The sequence below is a fragment of the Hemibagrus wyckioides genome, linkage group LG09 (assembly GCF_019097595.1).
Source record: "Hemibagrus wyckioides isolate EC202008001 linkage group LG09, SWU_Hwy_1.0, whole genome shotgun sequence".
Taxonomy (NCBI): domain Eukaryota; kingdom Metazoa; phylum Chordata; class Actinopteri; order Siluriformes; family Bagridae; genus Hemibagrus; species Hemibagrus wyckioides.
The window spans coordinates 14074969-14090323 of record NC_080718.1 but is presented as its reverse complement, the minus strand read 5'-3'; the positions used below and the strand labels follow the sequence as shown (position 1 = coordinate 14090323).

The 15355-nt window shown below is 37.0% G+C and overlaps 2 protein-coding genes across 8 annotated transcripts in view; both read right to left on the bottom strand.

Annotated features, from left to right (window-relative positions):
• slc25a21 (solute carrier family 25 member 21) overlaps positions 1 to 10685 on the bottom strand; it is a 77938-nt gene extending 67253 nt beyond the window's left edge. For 3 of the 6 annotated variants that reach the window (XM_058399805.1, XM_058399801.1, XM_058399802.1), the window contains exons 1-2: positions 10527 to 10675; positions 6121 to 6191 (exon numbers count right to left, since the gene is read on the bottom strand). In XM_058399805.1, the coding sequence (XP_058255788.1) occupies positions 6121 to 6184 (64 nt within the window). In that variant the 5' untranslated portion in view covers positions 6185 to 6191; positions 10527 to 10675. The other 3 variants (XM_058399803.1, XM_058399806.1, XM_058399804.1) reach the window with 3 other exon arrangements.
• Positions 10686 to 13103: 2418 nt separating this feature from the next.
• The window catches only part of plekhh1 (pleckstrin homology domain containing, family H (with MyTH4 domain) member 1), a 29437-nt gene continuing 27185 nt past the window's right edge, over positions 13104 to 15355 (bottom strand). For both annotated transcript variants that reach the window (XM_058399273.1, XM_058399272.1), the window contains 2 exons: positions 15195 to 15341; positions 13104 to 14756 (listed from right to left, as the gene is read on the bottom strand). In XM_058399273.1, coding sequence (XP_058255256.1) covers positions 14580 to 14756; positions 15195 to 15341 — 324 coding nt within the window. In that variant the 3' untranslated portion in view covers positions 13104 to 14579. The remainder of the gene's footprint in view (positions 14757 to 15194; positions 15342 to 15355) is intronic.

The window sequence follows — 15355 nt, the reverse complement described above, 5'->3', positions numbered from 1 at the left end:
AGTACTTATTATGTTTATTTATAATGTGAACGTTTCTTCTAAAAAGTCATCAGGTTTGTAATTTTCTACAGTCTTGATTCTCAAATTAGATTCCGTTAACCTTCCCTCGGTCCTGTCCATGATGTTTATATTAGAGCAATGCTTCTTCTCTCCCTCATTAAGAACTGCTCCATTCTGGTTTCTCAAAAGAAAATAGAAGCCTACAAAAATGGCAATGCGGTATTATAAGGGCAGATTCACCCGCAGTTTCTGGACAGTGTATGGCAGAATATAAAACAGCAGTAAATCTGTCTCACTCAGAGGCAAAGATGATTTTCAATTTATGTCCGAGTCAAAGGGCATCATAGCGCAGGCTACTGAGATTAAAATATATATACATTTGTAGAGCAAAAGCCAAAATCTGGTTTTATCCCAAAAACAGCCATACTCTTTGTAAAATTATTTTATTTTCAGAGCTGGCTCTGGGACTGAAAATCAAGTTCATGTGGTCCTTTTTACATCTGTATAGTCTTGCGATAATTCTGTACAATCAAAAGGTTCTCCAGCCAAAAGGTCCTTCTGTGCTTAATTATGACATTTGGAAACAGCCAACAGGACACCCAAGCCTTACAAAAAGTGAACGCTTGCACGCAAACACACAGACTCACGCACATACAGACTCACACACACACACACACACACATGCTGCAAGCAATACAGTTTCATTTTCTTACAGGGTTATTCAGATGATGGCCCTTGACTACTTAGACGAAGCGCTCAATTAGGCATAGCTTGTTCAGCTGATCTTCTAGCCAGTTATGTTATTGCTGCCATGTGCTGCATTACTGCGTGTATACCTAAGCTTGGGGCTACCATGGAATAGCATCCTGTTTGAAATGACTTTTTTTTATTGCAATGATCCATGATTCCTTGAAGCTGATTTTGTGAGACCTGTGTAATTTTTTTTGTCATTTTATCTTAGGGGAAGGACAGGATGGGATTTGTGTTCTGGGAATGGTATAAAATCATTTCAGGAGTAACAGTGGTATGATAGATAAGTAAGTAAATAAATAAGTAAATAAATAAGTAAAGAAGTAAGTAAGTAAATAAATAAATAAATAAATAAAAGCCATTCAGTATGATTGGATAGTTAGTGATAAAACAGTGAATGTTTCTGATGCAAGCTTTCATCCTATTATTTCCTCCAAAACAGTCATTTTAATAATTGCTGGCTTTAGATAAAAATGCGTAATAGCCTCCCATGTTGAACAATCATAATTAAACTGCCAATTCTGTTATTGCAATAACACTGCAATTATCTTTATCGCTTACAGCGATATAGCATGCTTTATATGTGAGCCTGTGTGTGTGTGTGTGTATTCGTACACAAATTACAGCAAAAAAAACCCTCTCCCACATGCTGTCCCTCCCAGTCCCCAGCACAGCCAGTGCTATAAATCAAGTCATTAAGATAACGTCAGTAGCTGCTGCTCAACTCATACATAACACAGGCAGACGAAAAAACTCCATCAGCTCAGAACAGAGGCCCATCTCTGACCCGGAGCTGATTTCCCCAAAAGCAGCACACACTTGAAGTAGTTAAACAGTAGTTCCACCTAATCGGCCACCAAAGAGCAGGGTCCTAGAAGTCTTACAGAGTTCTCTGGGATTTATCATGAATACTTTGTGCAGAATACGAAGGGGAAATCTACCAGAAAGCAGTCACTTCACATAGTGCTTACAATGACTCAAACGGGGCATATCTGATCAGATCCATTCCCTCCTTCTGCGATAGTACCTATAGAAAATCTGTGTGTGTGAGTGTGTGTGTTTTTTTTTTGAGGCTGAACGCTTACTTCATGTTTTCCCATTGTAATTCATGCCTGGCTGCAGTCAACTGATTTCTTGTGACATTATGATCCTGCACATTTCCTCATGCATAATTAGTGTTAGTGCTCAATAAATCTCCTCTGTTTGTTTTTGTAATGTTTGCTGTGGTTTACTGGAGAACTTACTCAAACTCAAAGTATGGGCTTTTAAAGACAAAAAAGTGCACATTTTTTCAATTCTGATAGAAAAAATCATGCAAATATAAATGCATATTTCTCTACCACAACAATTTAAATATTCATATTAGAATTGTAGACTTTTTGTAGGAATGAAACATTTTCACACACACAAAAAAAAAAAAATATATATATATATATATATATATAAAGAATAGATTTAGGCAGCTTATCTGTTACAGTATATAAACCAGAGACCTAAAGTAAAACTAAAGTAAGCCAAAGTACATTTATACAGGACAATCCCAAACTGACACAGAAGGGGTAGATTTAGAGCAGATACAGTGAAGTAACGGTCCAAAATCAACATTACTTCAAACATGAGATCATCTAAACATCTGTCTACAGCATGTCCACAGGGAGCTCAATCAAAGCCCTGCCGAAATATGTACAAGTGTTTCTGGAAATAAATATTAGGCCTAATTGAACTCTGATTATGGCAGCCAATTGTGCCTCTGAGAGGAAACGCTCATTTGTATCAGATATCTCAAGTCAGGGAACAACCTTGCCCAAGTTTCTATTTCACTTTGCATCTATTTATTTGATCTTCGTTCTGTTGTTTCTTTTCTTCTTCCTTAATCCGAATAAACTGATTTATTTGATCCTTGTTCCCTAAAGCTCATTACACAGTTTAAGACCATTAAAATTAGTAAGCTCTGAGTGCATTTTAAGTGAGGGCCTGACAGTTGGCTTGCATAGAAGTGGACTGAGTTCAATCATACTTAGGCTGTCTGTCTTTTCCCGACACACTCCATTTGCAGTCGGCGGATACGTTTACAAAGAAGCTAATCATAACTTAAACATTTCTGTGCAAATCTTACCAAATTACACAGAGCAACATGGAAGTAGAGAGGAAATGACTACCAAAACACTTAAGGTAAAATCTGACAGGTTTTTTTTTCCCTGACAATTTGGCAATAACTGAGATAAATGACTCAATAGAAACATTTCTATAAAGAAAAAAAAAAGAAACAAAAAGACTAGAACAAAGAAATTATAAAAGAAAAAAAAATCAAGAAGATTTTCATAATACACAAAATGGATTAGCACTTTTTAAACAATTTTAATTACTACAGAGGTGATCCAGATATTTATTTAGTAAAACTTAATGTATAAATAAAAAATTAAGTAATAAATTAAATATATATATAAAAAAAGACATATATCATGGTTGCTCTTATTAGTCAAACGTGTGGTTACATCTATTAAATAAGCATACTGTACACACAAAGTCTATATTAATAATATTAGTTTAATTTTTAAGCCAAGAACAGATCATTATGCAAATCTAAGAGCTGATGGAGAAAGATGCAGATTAACGTTAAATACTGAATTAGCACTAGCCTGAAGAAATACTCCATTATTTTAATATTATTTCCATATGCAGCCTTTACTTGGTCTGTGTGTTTGTTCCCCAAATGAAAGTGAAGCTTGCTGGCTGAAAAATAAGTTTAAATAAAAAGATACAATGCTTCCCCCTGGTGGTATATGACTGTATCATACAACCATGACAACAAATATTATAATAAATTTAGAACAGAAATTTTTATTGGTGGAATCTATTTTCAGTCTGACGTGTAAGCAAAAAAATTTAATGTGAGCAACAAATGTATCTCTCCAAGGTCCAAGTGAGAGAACATTATCCAACGAGTAACCCCAAGCATTCTCCCTCTTTCACACACACACACACACACATACACACACACATACATACACACATACATACACACACCCTGTGTTGAGAGACGCAGCTGAACTCTGCTGTCGCTTCAGTCCAGTAAATGGAAAGCTGGACACAGAGGAACACACAGAGGTTACTCTACACGATGAGAACTGACCGCACCAAGCAGTCTATTAAACCCTGCCAACTGACCGCAGAAAGAGAGTCCAGACCCAGATGACCATTAAATATGACTACAGTTGCTGAGTTCACAGAGGACACCAGGACACCAAGGTAGGAACAGCCTTCCCTACTTACATGATGCTATAGCTTTCATAAATATCACCTCTGTGATCATTTCTACTCTTTACAAAACATTTAATCATAGTCATAGTGACTGTTAGAAGTAGAGTAGTAGTTTAAGCTATTATTATTACATGTGTATAAAAAAAAACAATACGTTGTCACTATTTTAACACTTACAAGGCAACATTTAACATTAACATGAACAAAGGTTCACATACAAATCCATTTAATTATATAATCATGATCCTGATCAAGATCCTGACATCCATCCAAACACTGCAACTCATCACTCATCTACTATACAATTCAATATACTAGTACATGAAGGCACATAACTAAAAAGCCATGATTTTAATGATTTAAATATACATACTGTATTCTGAGTAGGACTGTATTCTCCATAGTCAAAATAATATTTGATGTATTTGTTGAATGTGTCTGTATTGTATTTGGAAACATAAAATATATCTATCTATTACTGTTACTCTGCCAGAGTTTCCAAAATAATAAATAATAAAGAATGCATACAGTCAGTATAAATTATTCTATATATACTTATATAAAATCCCATTTAAATATTATTCCATTTTAAAACTGAACAAACCATGAGTTTAAGTAGGCAGACATGGGCAACCCAGGGGGCTTTACTCTTAAAATATCTCCCCTCATAAAGGCCACTCAGGATTTAGGTATACCATTAAGCAGACCAGCATCAAATACCTTGTGGGTACATACTGTGTGTGGCAGTATGTACCCACTTAGAAGATTGTTGAGATGTGGATGATGTGTAAGTAGCACTGTGCTGTGTAAACAATTTATGTTATCACAGAATAAAAACATTCTCTAAATACAATACATAACAAATCCCTGGAGCATTACAATATATGTGGAATTTACAGGCGTAAAATTATTCAGCAGTCTGACCATCTACCAGCTGCCAAAATACTAGGGATGTAACCGATGAAGTCACATGAGCAGGAGGTTTTCATTTTGTCATGTAGACATGAGAGAGCTACCAGATATAAAACTCAAATCAAGACCATGCTCACTGACAAAAAAGTGAGATGGTCTGTTTATCCCTACAGTATTTTGGGGAAGTTCAAGGGTTAGAAAAAATCACTGGCAGGTACAAACCAAAACAAGTGTGTGAGTGGGTTTAAAAACATTCCTGCACATATCTCTTGCCAATTATAAACTTGAGTGATGAATTTATGGATGTGTCAGAGCTGGAATTCACCCTGCTGGCAATCCGGGCACGCCTAACTTTGGCACAGGGTTCGTTTTAATATAAAAGAAATGAAACACTTTAGGTGTTAACTCGGATACATATATAGAAACAGACATTTGGAGCACTAAACAGATACAGACACAGATAGTGGTTTTACACCACTACAAAGCCAAGAAAGAGCTAGTAAAACTGGTAGCCTGTTTTTGCCAGCTGGTAAGTGCTGTTAGAATGAAACCGTTTCTGTATTACTATGAATGCTAAAGCAATGGTGAAAATATGTTTTGTTTTGTTTTTTAAAGAAAATAACCCTACAGTAAACCAATTGTTTACTGAATCATTGTATCAACCAATTGTTTACTGTAAAGAAAATCATAAAATTCTTATTATTTAGTGTAGACAAGTTATATGGAAGCTGGAAAATAACTTACCAGCTGGCATTGATGATGTACCAGTAAAACCAGCTTGTTTTGTTTGCTTGTTACACCAGGATTCCAAAAACTAACAATTTAATAGCCCACTAGACTCGTGTAAGATGGTAAAACAGAATTGGAGTTTGATCTAAAGTTAAAAGCAGGTATCATGTACTACACTCTGCCTCCTGCCCAGTGTCATTTGCTGGGGACCAGATTAAAGGCGTAACTAGTTGAAGACCGAAGTCTGCGGTCACTTCCGGTTAGGAAATGTGAGCCATGTAAAAGCTGTGAATGCTTCTTTCCTTATATTTTAAGGAATATATATACACACAGATGGTAAGTGCAAGAACGGAGCCATCGTTATGAACAATATAAACTGTGCCTACAGATGTGTGTTTTCGGTAAAGTGACGGTACAGAGCTAACTAGGTTAGCCTGGCTAAATATAGGCTTGTTTTAGAGGACCTACCTGCTGATCCTCCTGCAATGATCTGATGAGACGCTTCCCGCACAAAACTCCTATTCACAGTCATCGCTAGCCTGCGGTTAGAAAAGTGTGATGCACAGTGTTACAGTGATCTGTTTATAATCCCAGCACACAGCTTTACAGCGTAGCACTGTCTAGCAAGACTCGTCCCAGCTAGTGGAACTTGAACCTGATTATAAAGTGGTTTAATATTAACAGGGTTTCTGTTAAACAGCACGTGTTTTTTTACTGTTTACGACAGTTACCTGTTCTGTTATGCTATTCAAATGAGTGAACACAGAGCCGATTGGCCTGCAGCAGTAGACCTCACTGTTCAGAGTTGGGTCTCGTCTCATTTAGCTGGACCGCATGGACCGGAGCTGGACTTGCGATCAAGGTTTAATTTTAACAACCTATTACGTCATTGCCGGTAGCCAAAGACCCGAGCTATTAAGTTTCATTGAGCGAGCGGTAAATATAAGTGCTGTAAATTGACTGCGTTTTATTTTTTCACCATGCATTCTGTCGCTTTACTTTAACCTACAGTTAATAAAAACCTATGAACAAACATAGTATTTGTGACATAAGCCCCCCAAGCTGTCACTTTAAGTTTCATTTATTAATATATGCATCCATCTGTTTCACCTTCTTCTACTTTCTTCTTCTTCCTCTTCATTTGTTTCGACTATTAAGCCGTACCTATTTTCACAGTTTATATTTATCTACAGATATTTTACACAGATGTTTACTCAAGCTATTTGCACTAACGGACTTACAACAACTGTATTGCACTGATCTATTTTTAACTATTCTGCGTGCCTTAAATTGCCCCCTGGGGATAAATATATATATTTTTTTAATTGAATTGAACTGAAAGAATTGAAGCTGACATCTCAGTTTTAGAATTTTCCTACACAAATTCCTAGGAGTAAAAGAATGAAAGAAGATAATGCTATTAATCCCAGATCGGAAATTCTAGTGTTACAGCAGCAAAACAAGAGACAAATGAAAGTAGAAAGTTAAACTGAACAACTTCACAAATGTAACTGATTATACCCTGATCAGGCATAACATTATGAGCAGTGAGAGGTGAAGTGAATAACAGTGGTTATCTCCTCATCATGGCACCTGTTAGTGGGTGGGATATATTAGGCAGCAAGTGAATATTTTGTCCTCAAAGTTGATGTGTTAGAAGCAGGAAAAATGGCCTGGCGTAAGGATTTGTGCGAGTTTGACAAGGGACAAATTGTGATGGCTAGACGACTGGATCAGAGCATCTCCAAAACTCCAGCTCTTGTGGGGTGTTCCCGGTCTGCAGTGGTCAGTTTCTATCAAAAGTGGTCCAAGGAAGGAACAGTGGTGAACCAGTGACAGGGTCATGGCTGGCCAAGGCTCACCAATGCACGTGGGGAGCAAAGGCAGGTCCGTGTGATCCGATTCAACAGACGAGCTCAGTTGCTCAAATTGCTGAAGAAGTTAATGCTGGTTCTGATAGAAAGGTGTCAGAATACACAGTGCATGATGGGTCAGGTCTGATTTGGCAGCAAAAGGGGGACCAACACAATATTAGGCAGGTGGTCATAATGTTATGCATGGTCAGTGTATGTGTATATATTTACAGAATATAGATATGTGCAAAAGTGAGAGGTTATAACACTGTGCAAAAATGAGCAAAAGTCTTAAAGTATGATGGTTTTTCTCCAAGAAGTAGTAGAGAAAATTCATCATGCCTTCTCAAGTTGAGAATTTGTGAAGACTGCAGAGAGGGATGTGTTTATGTATTCAACTGCTACTGCTATTTTTGCACATTGCTATATGTCTATATTTACAAAACATATGTTATAAGAAAGTTTACAGTTCTAGTGTGCACATTTTTTTGTTTGCACATTTTTTCAGCACTGTGTGTATTTTCTGTTCCTGCACGTTCTTCTGTCTTGCACTGTTGCACACATTGCGCTTTATGTAGCTAGGACAACTACTTTCTGTCCTTAGCTGTGTTGTTGTTATTGTTCTGTAGCTATATGTTGTGCTGTTTTATGCACCCAGGTCCTGGAGAAACATTGTCTCATTTTACTATGTACCATGTCAGCTATATGTGGTTGTAATGACAATAAAAGCTTCTTGACTTGACTTGACTTGACTTGACTGTTTTGAGGCAGGTGTAACCTCCCTGTTCAATGTGAGCCACTGCTCATGTTGAAGTAGAGGGTGTACTCTGTAAGGAGATAGCAATCATATGGCAAAAAAACATGAACAAAAGACATCATGTGACAACCAAGAGGATCCAAAAACTACCAAGGTTATGCAAAAAAGCAAATGCAAAAGATGGACATAAAAGTTAGTAGAGAATACCTATATCACATTTTCTATAACAAACAAACCAAAAAAAATAGTGTGAATACAGGTAATGTGGGATACTTGTTGATGTGCCCCAGGAACTATATACAAAAATCTTATTCAAATACTCCAGTAATATTTGCATGGTTATCTTTTGCTTTAGTATTGAATCAACCGTCCAAACTACTCATACTATTATACAGTACAGCAATTCTTTTTAAAGTACAGTGAGGGAAAAAATGATTTGATCCCCTGATGATTTTGTACGTTTGCCCACTGACAAAGAAATGTTCGGTCTGTAATTTTAATGGTAGGTTTATCTGAACAGTGATAGACAGAATAACAACAAAAAAATCCAGAAAAACACATTTCAAAAAAGTTCTACATTGATTTGCATTTTATTGAGTGAAATAAGTATTTGACACCTTTGCAAAACATGACTTAGTACTTGGTGGCAAACCTTTGTTGGCAATCACAGACGTCAGACATTCCTTGTAGTTGGCCACCAGGTTTGCACACATCTCACATCTCAAGGAATTTGGGTCCACTCCTCTTTGCAGATCTTCTCCAAGTCATTAAGGTTTTGTGGCTGACCCTTCAGCTCCCTCCACAGATTTTCTATGGGATTAAGGTCTGGAGACTGGCTAGGCCACTACAGGACCTTAATGCGCTTCTTTTTGAACCACTCCTTTGTTGCCTTGGCCGTGTGTTTTGGGTCGTTGTCAGGCTGGAATATCCATCCACTACCCATTTTCAGTGCCCTGGCTGAGGGAAGGATGTTCTCACTCAAGATTTGACGGTACATGGCTCCATCCATCGTCCCTTTGATGCGGTGTGGTTGTCCTGTCCCCTTAGCAGAAAAACACCCCCAAAGCATAATGTTTCCACCTCCATGTTTGACGGTGGGGATGGTCTTCTTGGAGTCATAAGCAGCATTCCTCCTCCTCCAAACACGGCGAGTTGAGTTGATGCCAAAGAGCTGGATTTTGGTCTCATTTGACCACAACACTTTCACCCAGTTCTCCTCTGAATCATTCAGATGTTCATTGGCAAACTTCAGATGAGCCTGTACATGTGCTTTCTTTAGCAGGGGGACCTTGCGGGCGCTACTGGATTTCAGTCTTTCACAGCGTAGTGTGTTACCAATTGTTTTCTTGGTGACTATGGTCTCAGCTGCCTTGAGATCGTTGACAAAATCCTCCAGTGTAATTCTGGGCTGATTCCTCGCCGTTCTCATGATCACTGAAACTCCATGAGGTGAGATCTTGCATGGAGCCCCAGACTGAGGAAGATTGACAGTCCTTTTGTGTTTCTTTCTGATTGATAGGCGTCAAATACTTATTTCACTCATTAAAATGCAAATCAATGTAGAACTTTTCTGAAATGCCTTTTTCTGGATTTTTTTGTTGTTATTCTGCCTCTCACTGTTCAGATAAACCTACCATTAAAATTACAGACTGATCATTTCTTTGTCAGTGGGTAAACATACAAAATCAGCAGGGGATCAAATAATTTTTTCCCTCACTGTATATCATCATAAAGAATTTTAAAAATGAATAAAAACTACAGTAGTTATGAAAGTGAGAAAAATAAATATAGATATGTGAAAAAGGTGTGGGAATGTCAAGGATTGTATGTTTTATTTATCAAGAAAGCATTTGCATCTTTTCATATTTTAATTAAATATAACATTAAAGTACTCCTAGGCTAAAACTCAGTAAAATTATAACGGTTTCATGTTAGTCATTTAACATTTCAACTCATTTTATGTAGCTGATCACACACACACAGAAAAAGAAACGTTTAAAGTTTACCCAATAAGATCTTAGCCTAGTGAGTCTAAAAACTTGAAAGATTAGATTCTGTTTTTTGCTTTCATCATTTAGTAATTCTTTTTATGAAGATATTTTGTGAACCATCTATGCCAAATACAAATCTAAAATTAGTTTGTAGTGAATAGACCTTCCAAACCTACTACAACTGTAAGATACATGGTATGCTTTTATTTTATCACTATTTTAAATCTCCTGTATATGAACACTGTATATACATCCTTTAACCTGTATACTTACTGTAGTTGTAAGTAAGGCTTCCTCCAAGTCTGGATCTTTCTTGTGAATTTTAGACGTGGATATCTTGTTTGTCTTATTTCAGACTAACAGCACCGCTCCCTTGCAGAACCAGTTTGTCTTTCTGTAATAACCACTTATGGGCTGACTCTTTTAGTTATCGTTAAAACTCCACCCTCAATAGATTCCCACCTTTGCTTCAGGCTTGGGTGCTTAGAAAGAGAAGAATAAACCGCTGCTCATGGCAGACATGAGCCAATTATATGAGCTTTAAGCAAGAATGCAAAAGTGTAATAAAGGGCACAGGAGGAACTGAGTATAGCCACCTGGTATACAGACAGACTTATGATGACTGAAGCCATTGCCAGCTTCTGATTCACTGAATATGAGTCCACATGAACATAAGACCCTGAGGAATATTGTTAGGAATAATGCATCATAGCATTTGGGGAATCTAATTGTAATGCAGGAGTGCAGCACAACAGCAGCAACTAGTGTGCTGCAGGCTAGAATTAATACATGTAACCAATTTTATTACTCAGATGCAGGTTTCCAAGTACACTGATCATGTGACTTGATAAAAGGACACACATACTGGCTGTAGTGGCAGTTGCAGGAGTATAGGGTACAGCTGGCACAGTGTTTTTGAGTAAGAGTCTATTGGCGTAACACATCATGGTAATATTTTAAAACTCTTTCTGTTTTTAAAAACATTCTAGATCCATTGAATTATAAGGCCTATCCTGTGCAAAGCCCGTTTTAGGTCACCCCACAGATTATAAGCTGAATTCAGGTCTGGAATCCTGCTAGCTCATTCAGTCAAAGAAACAGAGTCACAGTAGTGTTAAAGAGTAAAATTCCTTTTCATTGATAGCTTACTAGCAGACATCTGAAGGTTTTGCATTAAAGTTGATTGGTATTTGTAGCTATTCATGTGATAAGCCAGTTTTGGTGGAAGTAAAGCAACTCTTAAGCATGATGCTGCCACCACCATGTTTTGTTATGGGGATAGTGTTAATTTAGTGATGGCTTTTTTTTTTTTGCACCGAACATACTTTTTGCAATGATGGAATTATTATAACTTTTGGAAATGTCATCAGACCATAACACATACTGCCATATGGTTTGGGGTGATTAATTGAGCTTGGGTGTTTTGTTTTGTTTTTTTTTGTGAGAAGGGGTAGCTGTCCTACCCTATAACCCAGACAGAAAATGAGAAATTGTCACATGCAGAGAGTAATCTGTACTTGTCAGATGTTCCAGCAGCTCCTTTACTGTTGTCGTAGGTCTCTTGACAGCCTTACTGGCAAGTTTCATAAATTGCTGATGTCACTCAATTTTCTCTATTTGTTCCCTCTGCTGATCGATATCTTTCAACAAGTGAGATAGCAAACATGCTCTGTGTGGACCATGGCTTCAGCGGTCAGATGAAATCAAGATGATTTCATGAATCATGAAGTGAAGAAAATTCTACAGAAACCGCTGTTCTTTATTTGGGGTTAATATGAATAAATTTACTGATGTCAGCTGTATGATAATTACTATTGAACATGAGATTGAATGTGATTGATTCATTCTGAACACAGACACATTACAGTTTACACAACCAGGATATTTTAACTTTTTTTTTTTCCTATTTTGTCCCTTTTTTTATTTAATTTTTATACATTATAATTTCACATTGAGAGTGGAAGAAGTTCTGCCCTGAATGATCTTGGGTTTCATTTTTTACCTGCCATTTTATTAGGTTTAGTAGAATTTTTATATCCATCCTACATAGATAAGGCACCAATAAACTATTAAATGATGAAACAAAATCAATGTATGTCTGTGTCTTGGTTCCCCCTTTATATCAGATACCTGTTAGGTACTTGCAGCCCATGTCTACATGTCTCATAAAAAAAAAAAAATGCAGGCTAAAGAAAAACAAACAGGTTCTACCAGACTCTTCACCATGCCAAAATATTTCTGCTCTGTATAGCATTCTCTGATTCCTGACACAGAGTTGATGTGTTGAGAGGCAGGTATACAAACAAGCACACTGCTGTCTTTCTTCATAATGAGAGCTCTCCCTCCCTGTTTAATTTCCAAATGAAAAATTTATAGCATGCCATTGGCAGGAAAACGCCATTAGCAATTTGACATAGCTGCATACAGAGGAATTCCACCACGTTCATAAACTGGCATGTTGGCCTAGACTTGTATTGATCCTTTTCTTTCATTTGATTCTTAATTTACTTATTCATCTCCTTTCTTATTCATTTAATACATGAATTAAAAAGACCTCATTTAATTGGTAAGGTTATAAAATGATCACAATGATCATAAAATGAGAAGTCTGATACAAGGGTTGCGTTGATTAAATGAAATTAAACTTCACTCATTTTTATCCACAACAGAGAAAAAATATAAATGTTCCGAGGTGAGGGTTCAGAGGTTGTCTTTCCTTCAATAATGCAGGAATGTATGAATGTGAAGACGGACTGATGTACAGCCTTGCTCAGGGCTAATAGTGTGCTGGTATTGTACTATTAGAAGTTGTAAAATTAAAACAAAACAAAAAAAAAACATGCAAAAAAATAAGAACACACTGTACCTTTTATTTTTAAAAGGTGCCAACCATGCATTGAAGATTTGTCGTCTTCACAACACGTTCAACTACTGTGCATGCACACAGTTCAAAGAATAATAGCCTGATACCTAAAGAACAACTCAATGACCTGCAAAATGATTTACTAAAGCAAACTGTTTTTTGTACCAAAAGTAGCAACATTATAAGAACAAGAATAAATAGAAAAACTTAGAAACAGTGGTTTGATCCATAGAACAATTCAAGTCACTAATTTTATAGCTCTTTTGCAGATTAATTTCTACATTAGCACACAGGGAAGATCAACATCCCATTCTAAAGTTACTGCATATTAGGGTGCGGTGTGTCCTATTGAAACACTTGTTTGTTTTACGCTTGATGTCAACAGTTTACTGCTGCAGGTTTGAACAGGTATAATCATGTTGGATTTGTAGCTCTGTCATGTGAAACAGATGTGCACTGTTCCTGAGTAGCAGTTCCCATATGTTCCAGTACAGGGTTCCGATGTAACAGACATGATGGACTGCGCCTCAGGTACTTAATCCATAATAAAACAGTTAACAACAACCAGCGTAGTGCTTTTGTCTGTTCCATTTCAGTTCCGATTAGAAGAGGTTAATGTGATTTCATCAACAACAAAAAAAAAGAGCTCTTACCCGTACTGGTATTTATTATGCTAATTAAATGAATATTTTTTTATACCCTGAAATGGTACTGAAATATCTGAGGTCATCTAGTAATAAAGGCTTTGCTGTCACTGGTTATATAATAAATATTCTCTGTACTATTTTAACTGTTCCAAGAAGCATGATATCTGACAGGAAACAGATTCTTACATTTAAGCCTTACATAAGCTACACTTTCCCAACAGTGTAGTCATTAAAAAGAGGATGTGTACCTAAAAAACATAACTACAAGTGGCAGGTGAAATGGTCTGAACCAGCAACAGGAATAAAAAGAAATACTAATCTAACACAGACATAAGCAAAAAAAAAAAAAAAAAGTTGATGCAAGCTAGTTAAATGGTAGGACAACTGAATAAAATATATGTGACAGAACTCTGACTGGAAACCCTTTTTAAAAGCACCAACAATTTATATGTCATGGTCTGTGTCTGTTCAGTTAGTGGTTTGATTTCTCCTTTTCCAGAAGTGGATAAATGTCTTTTCCATTGTAACTGCAGCAGGGAGTAGATGAGCGGTATGGAAGAGAAAAGGCAAAGGATAAGAGCATCTGTGTGACCCTGAAATCCCTTTCTCTGAGTGGCTCACAATATGTAGAACTCCAAGGAATGTGTAGCTTATACCAGAAAGGACCGTGCTTCATTTTTATTCTGATTGACAAAAATGTTCTGTTGTTTTTTTCTTCTCTCTCCCTCTCTCTCTCTAATGCATTCAGCCCATGATGACCTGGATGACTTTCTCTTCAGCTTGCTCTCCTGTGTACTGTTCAGGAATGATGGGTGCTTATAAAAGTGTGGGTCCTTTGGTTGTATATGTCATTGAGGGGAAATGTCTGCTGTCTATGTCGCGCAACTTCCTGTCTCGAGATCCCAGTGTGGATGACTGTGCCTGGATCCCGGCTGCTGAGAAGCCTGATGTCCAGTTAATGTAGCTGGCCATCAGTAAAGTCAGCTCCAGGATCTGCCCAAGCAGATGAGAGAGAACTGAGTTAGGAGTTTTTTCATGTAACCACTACATAATTTGATTTCAAGTATTTAATATGGCCATTGGGACCAATACATAGCGCAAAAGCTATAATAAATGTGTGAAAATGACACGCTGGAGCTCATTGGCATTTTATGTGTTGCATAATTATCTAATGCAACTGACATCATTCAGGGATGTTGAATGAATGCATGCAAAGATGAGTGAAGGTGATGATAGGAGTGGATCTTGCTTATTAAGTGCTTTTCAATGTCTATCTTAGTTCACATGGTCTCTATAAAATTGTATTTCCATGCAATAAAATAAATGATAGAACAGTAACCAGTATGCAGTGTATTGGGATCCTGACATTTAATGGACTGAAATGGATGGTGGTGTTGTTCAATATATTTAATATGTTGTGAGCCCACTTACTTTTGGTTTAGCCATTGCAAAAATGAGCTTGTCCACAGTTTTCTTGCCCAGCGCCTGGTCTTTAATCTGGCTGACCACTACCATGAAGTCCTCTTTGCACCCACCAAAGGTTATCACAGTTTGATATGGATATGTGACCAGCAGGTGCTACATAAAAATAA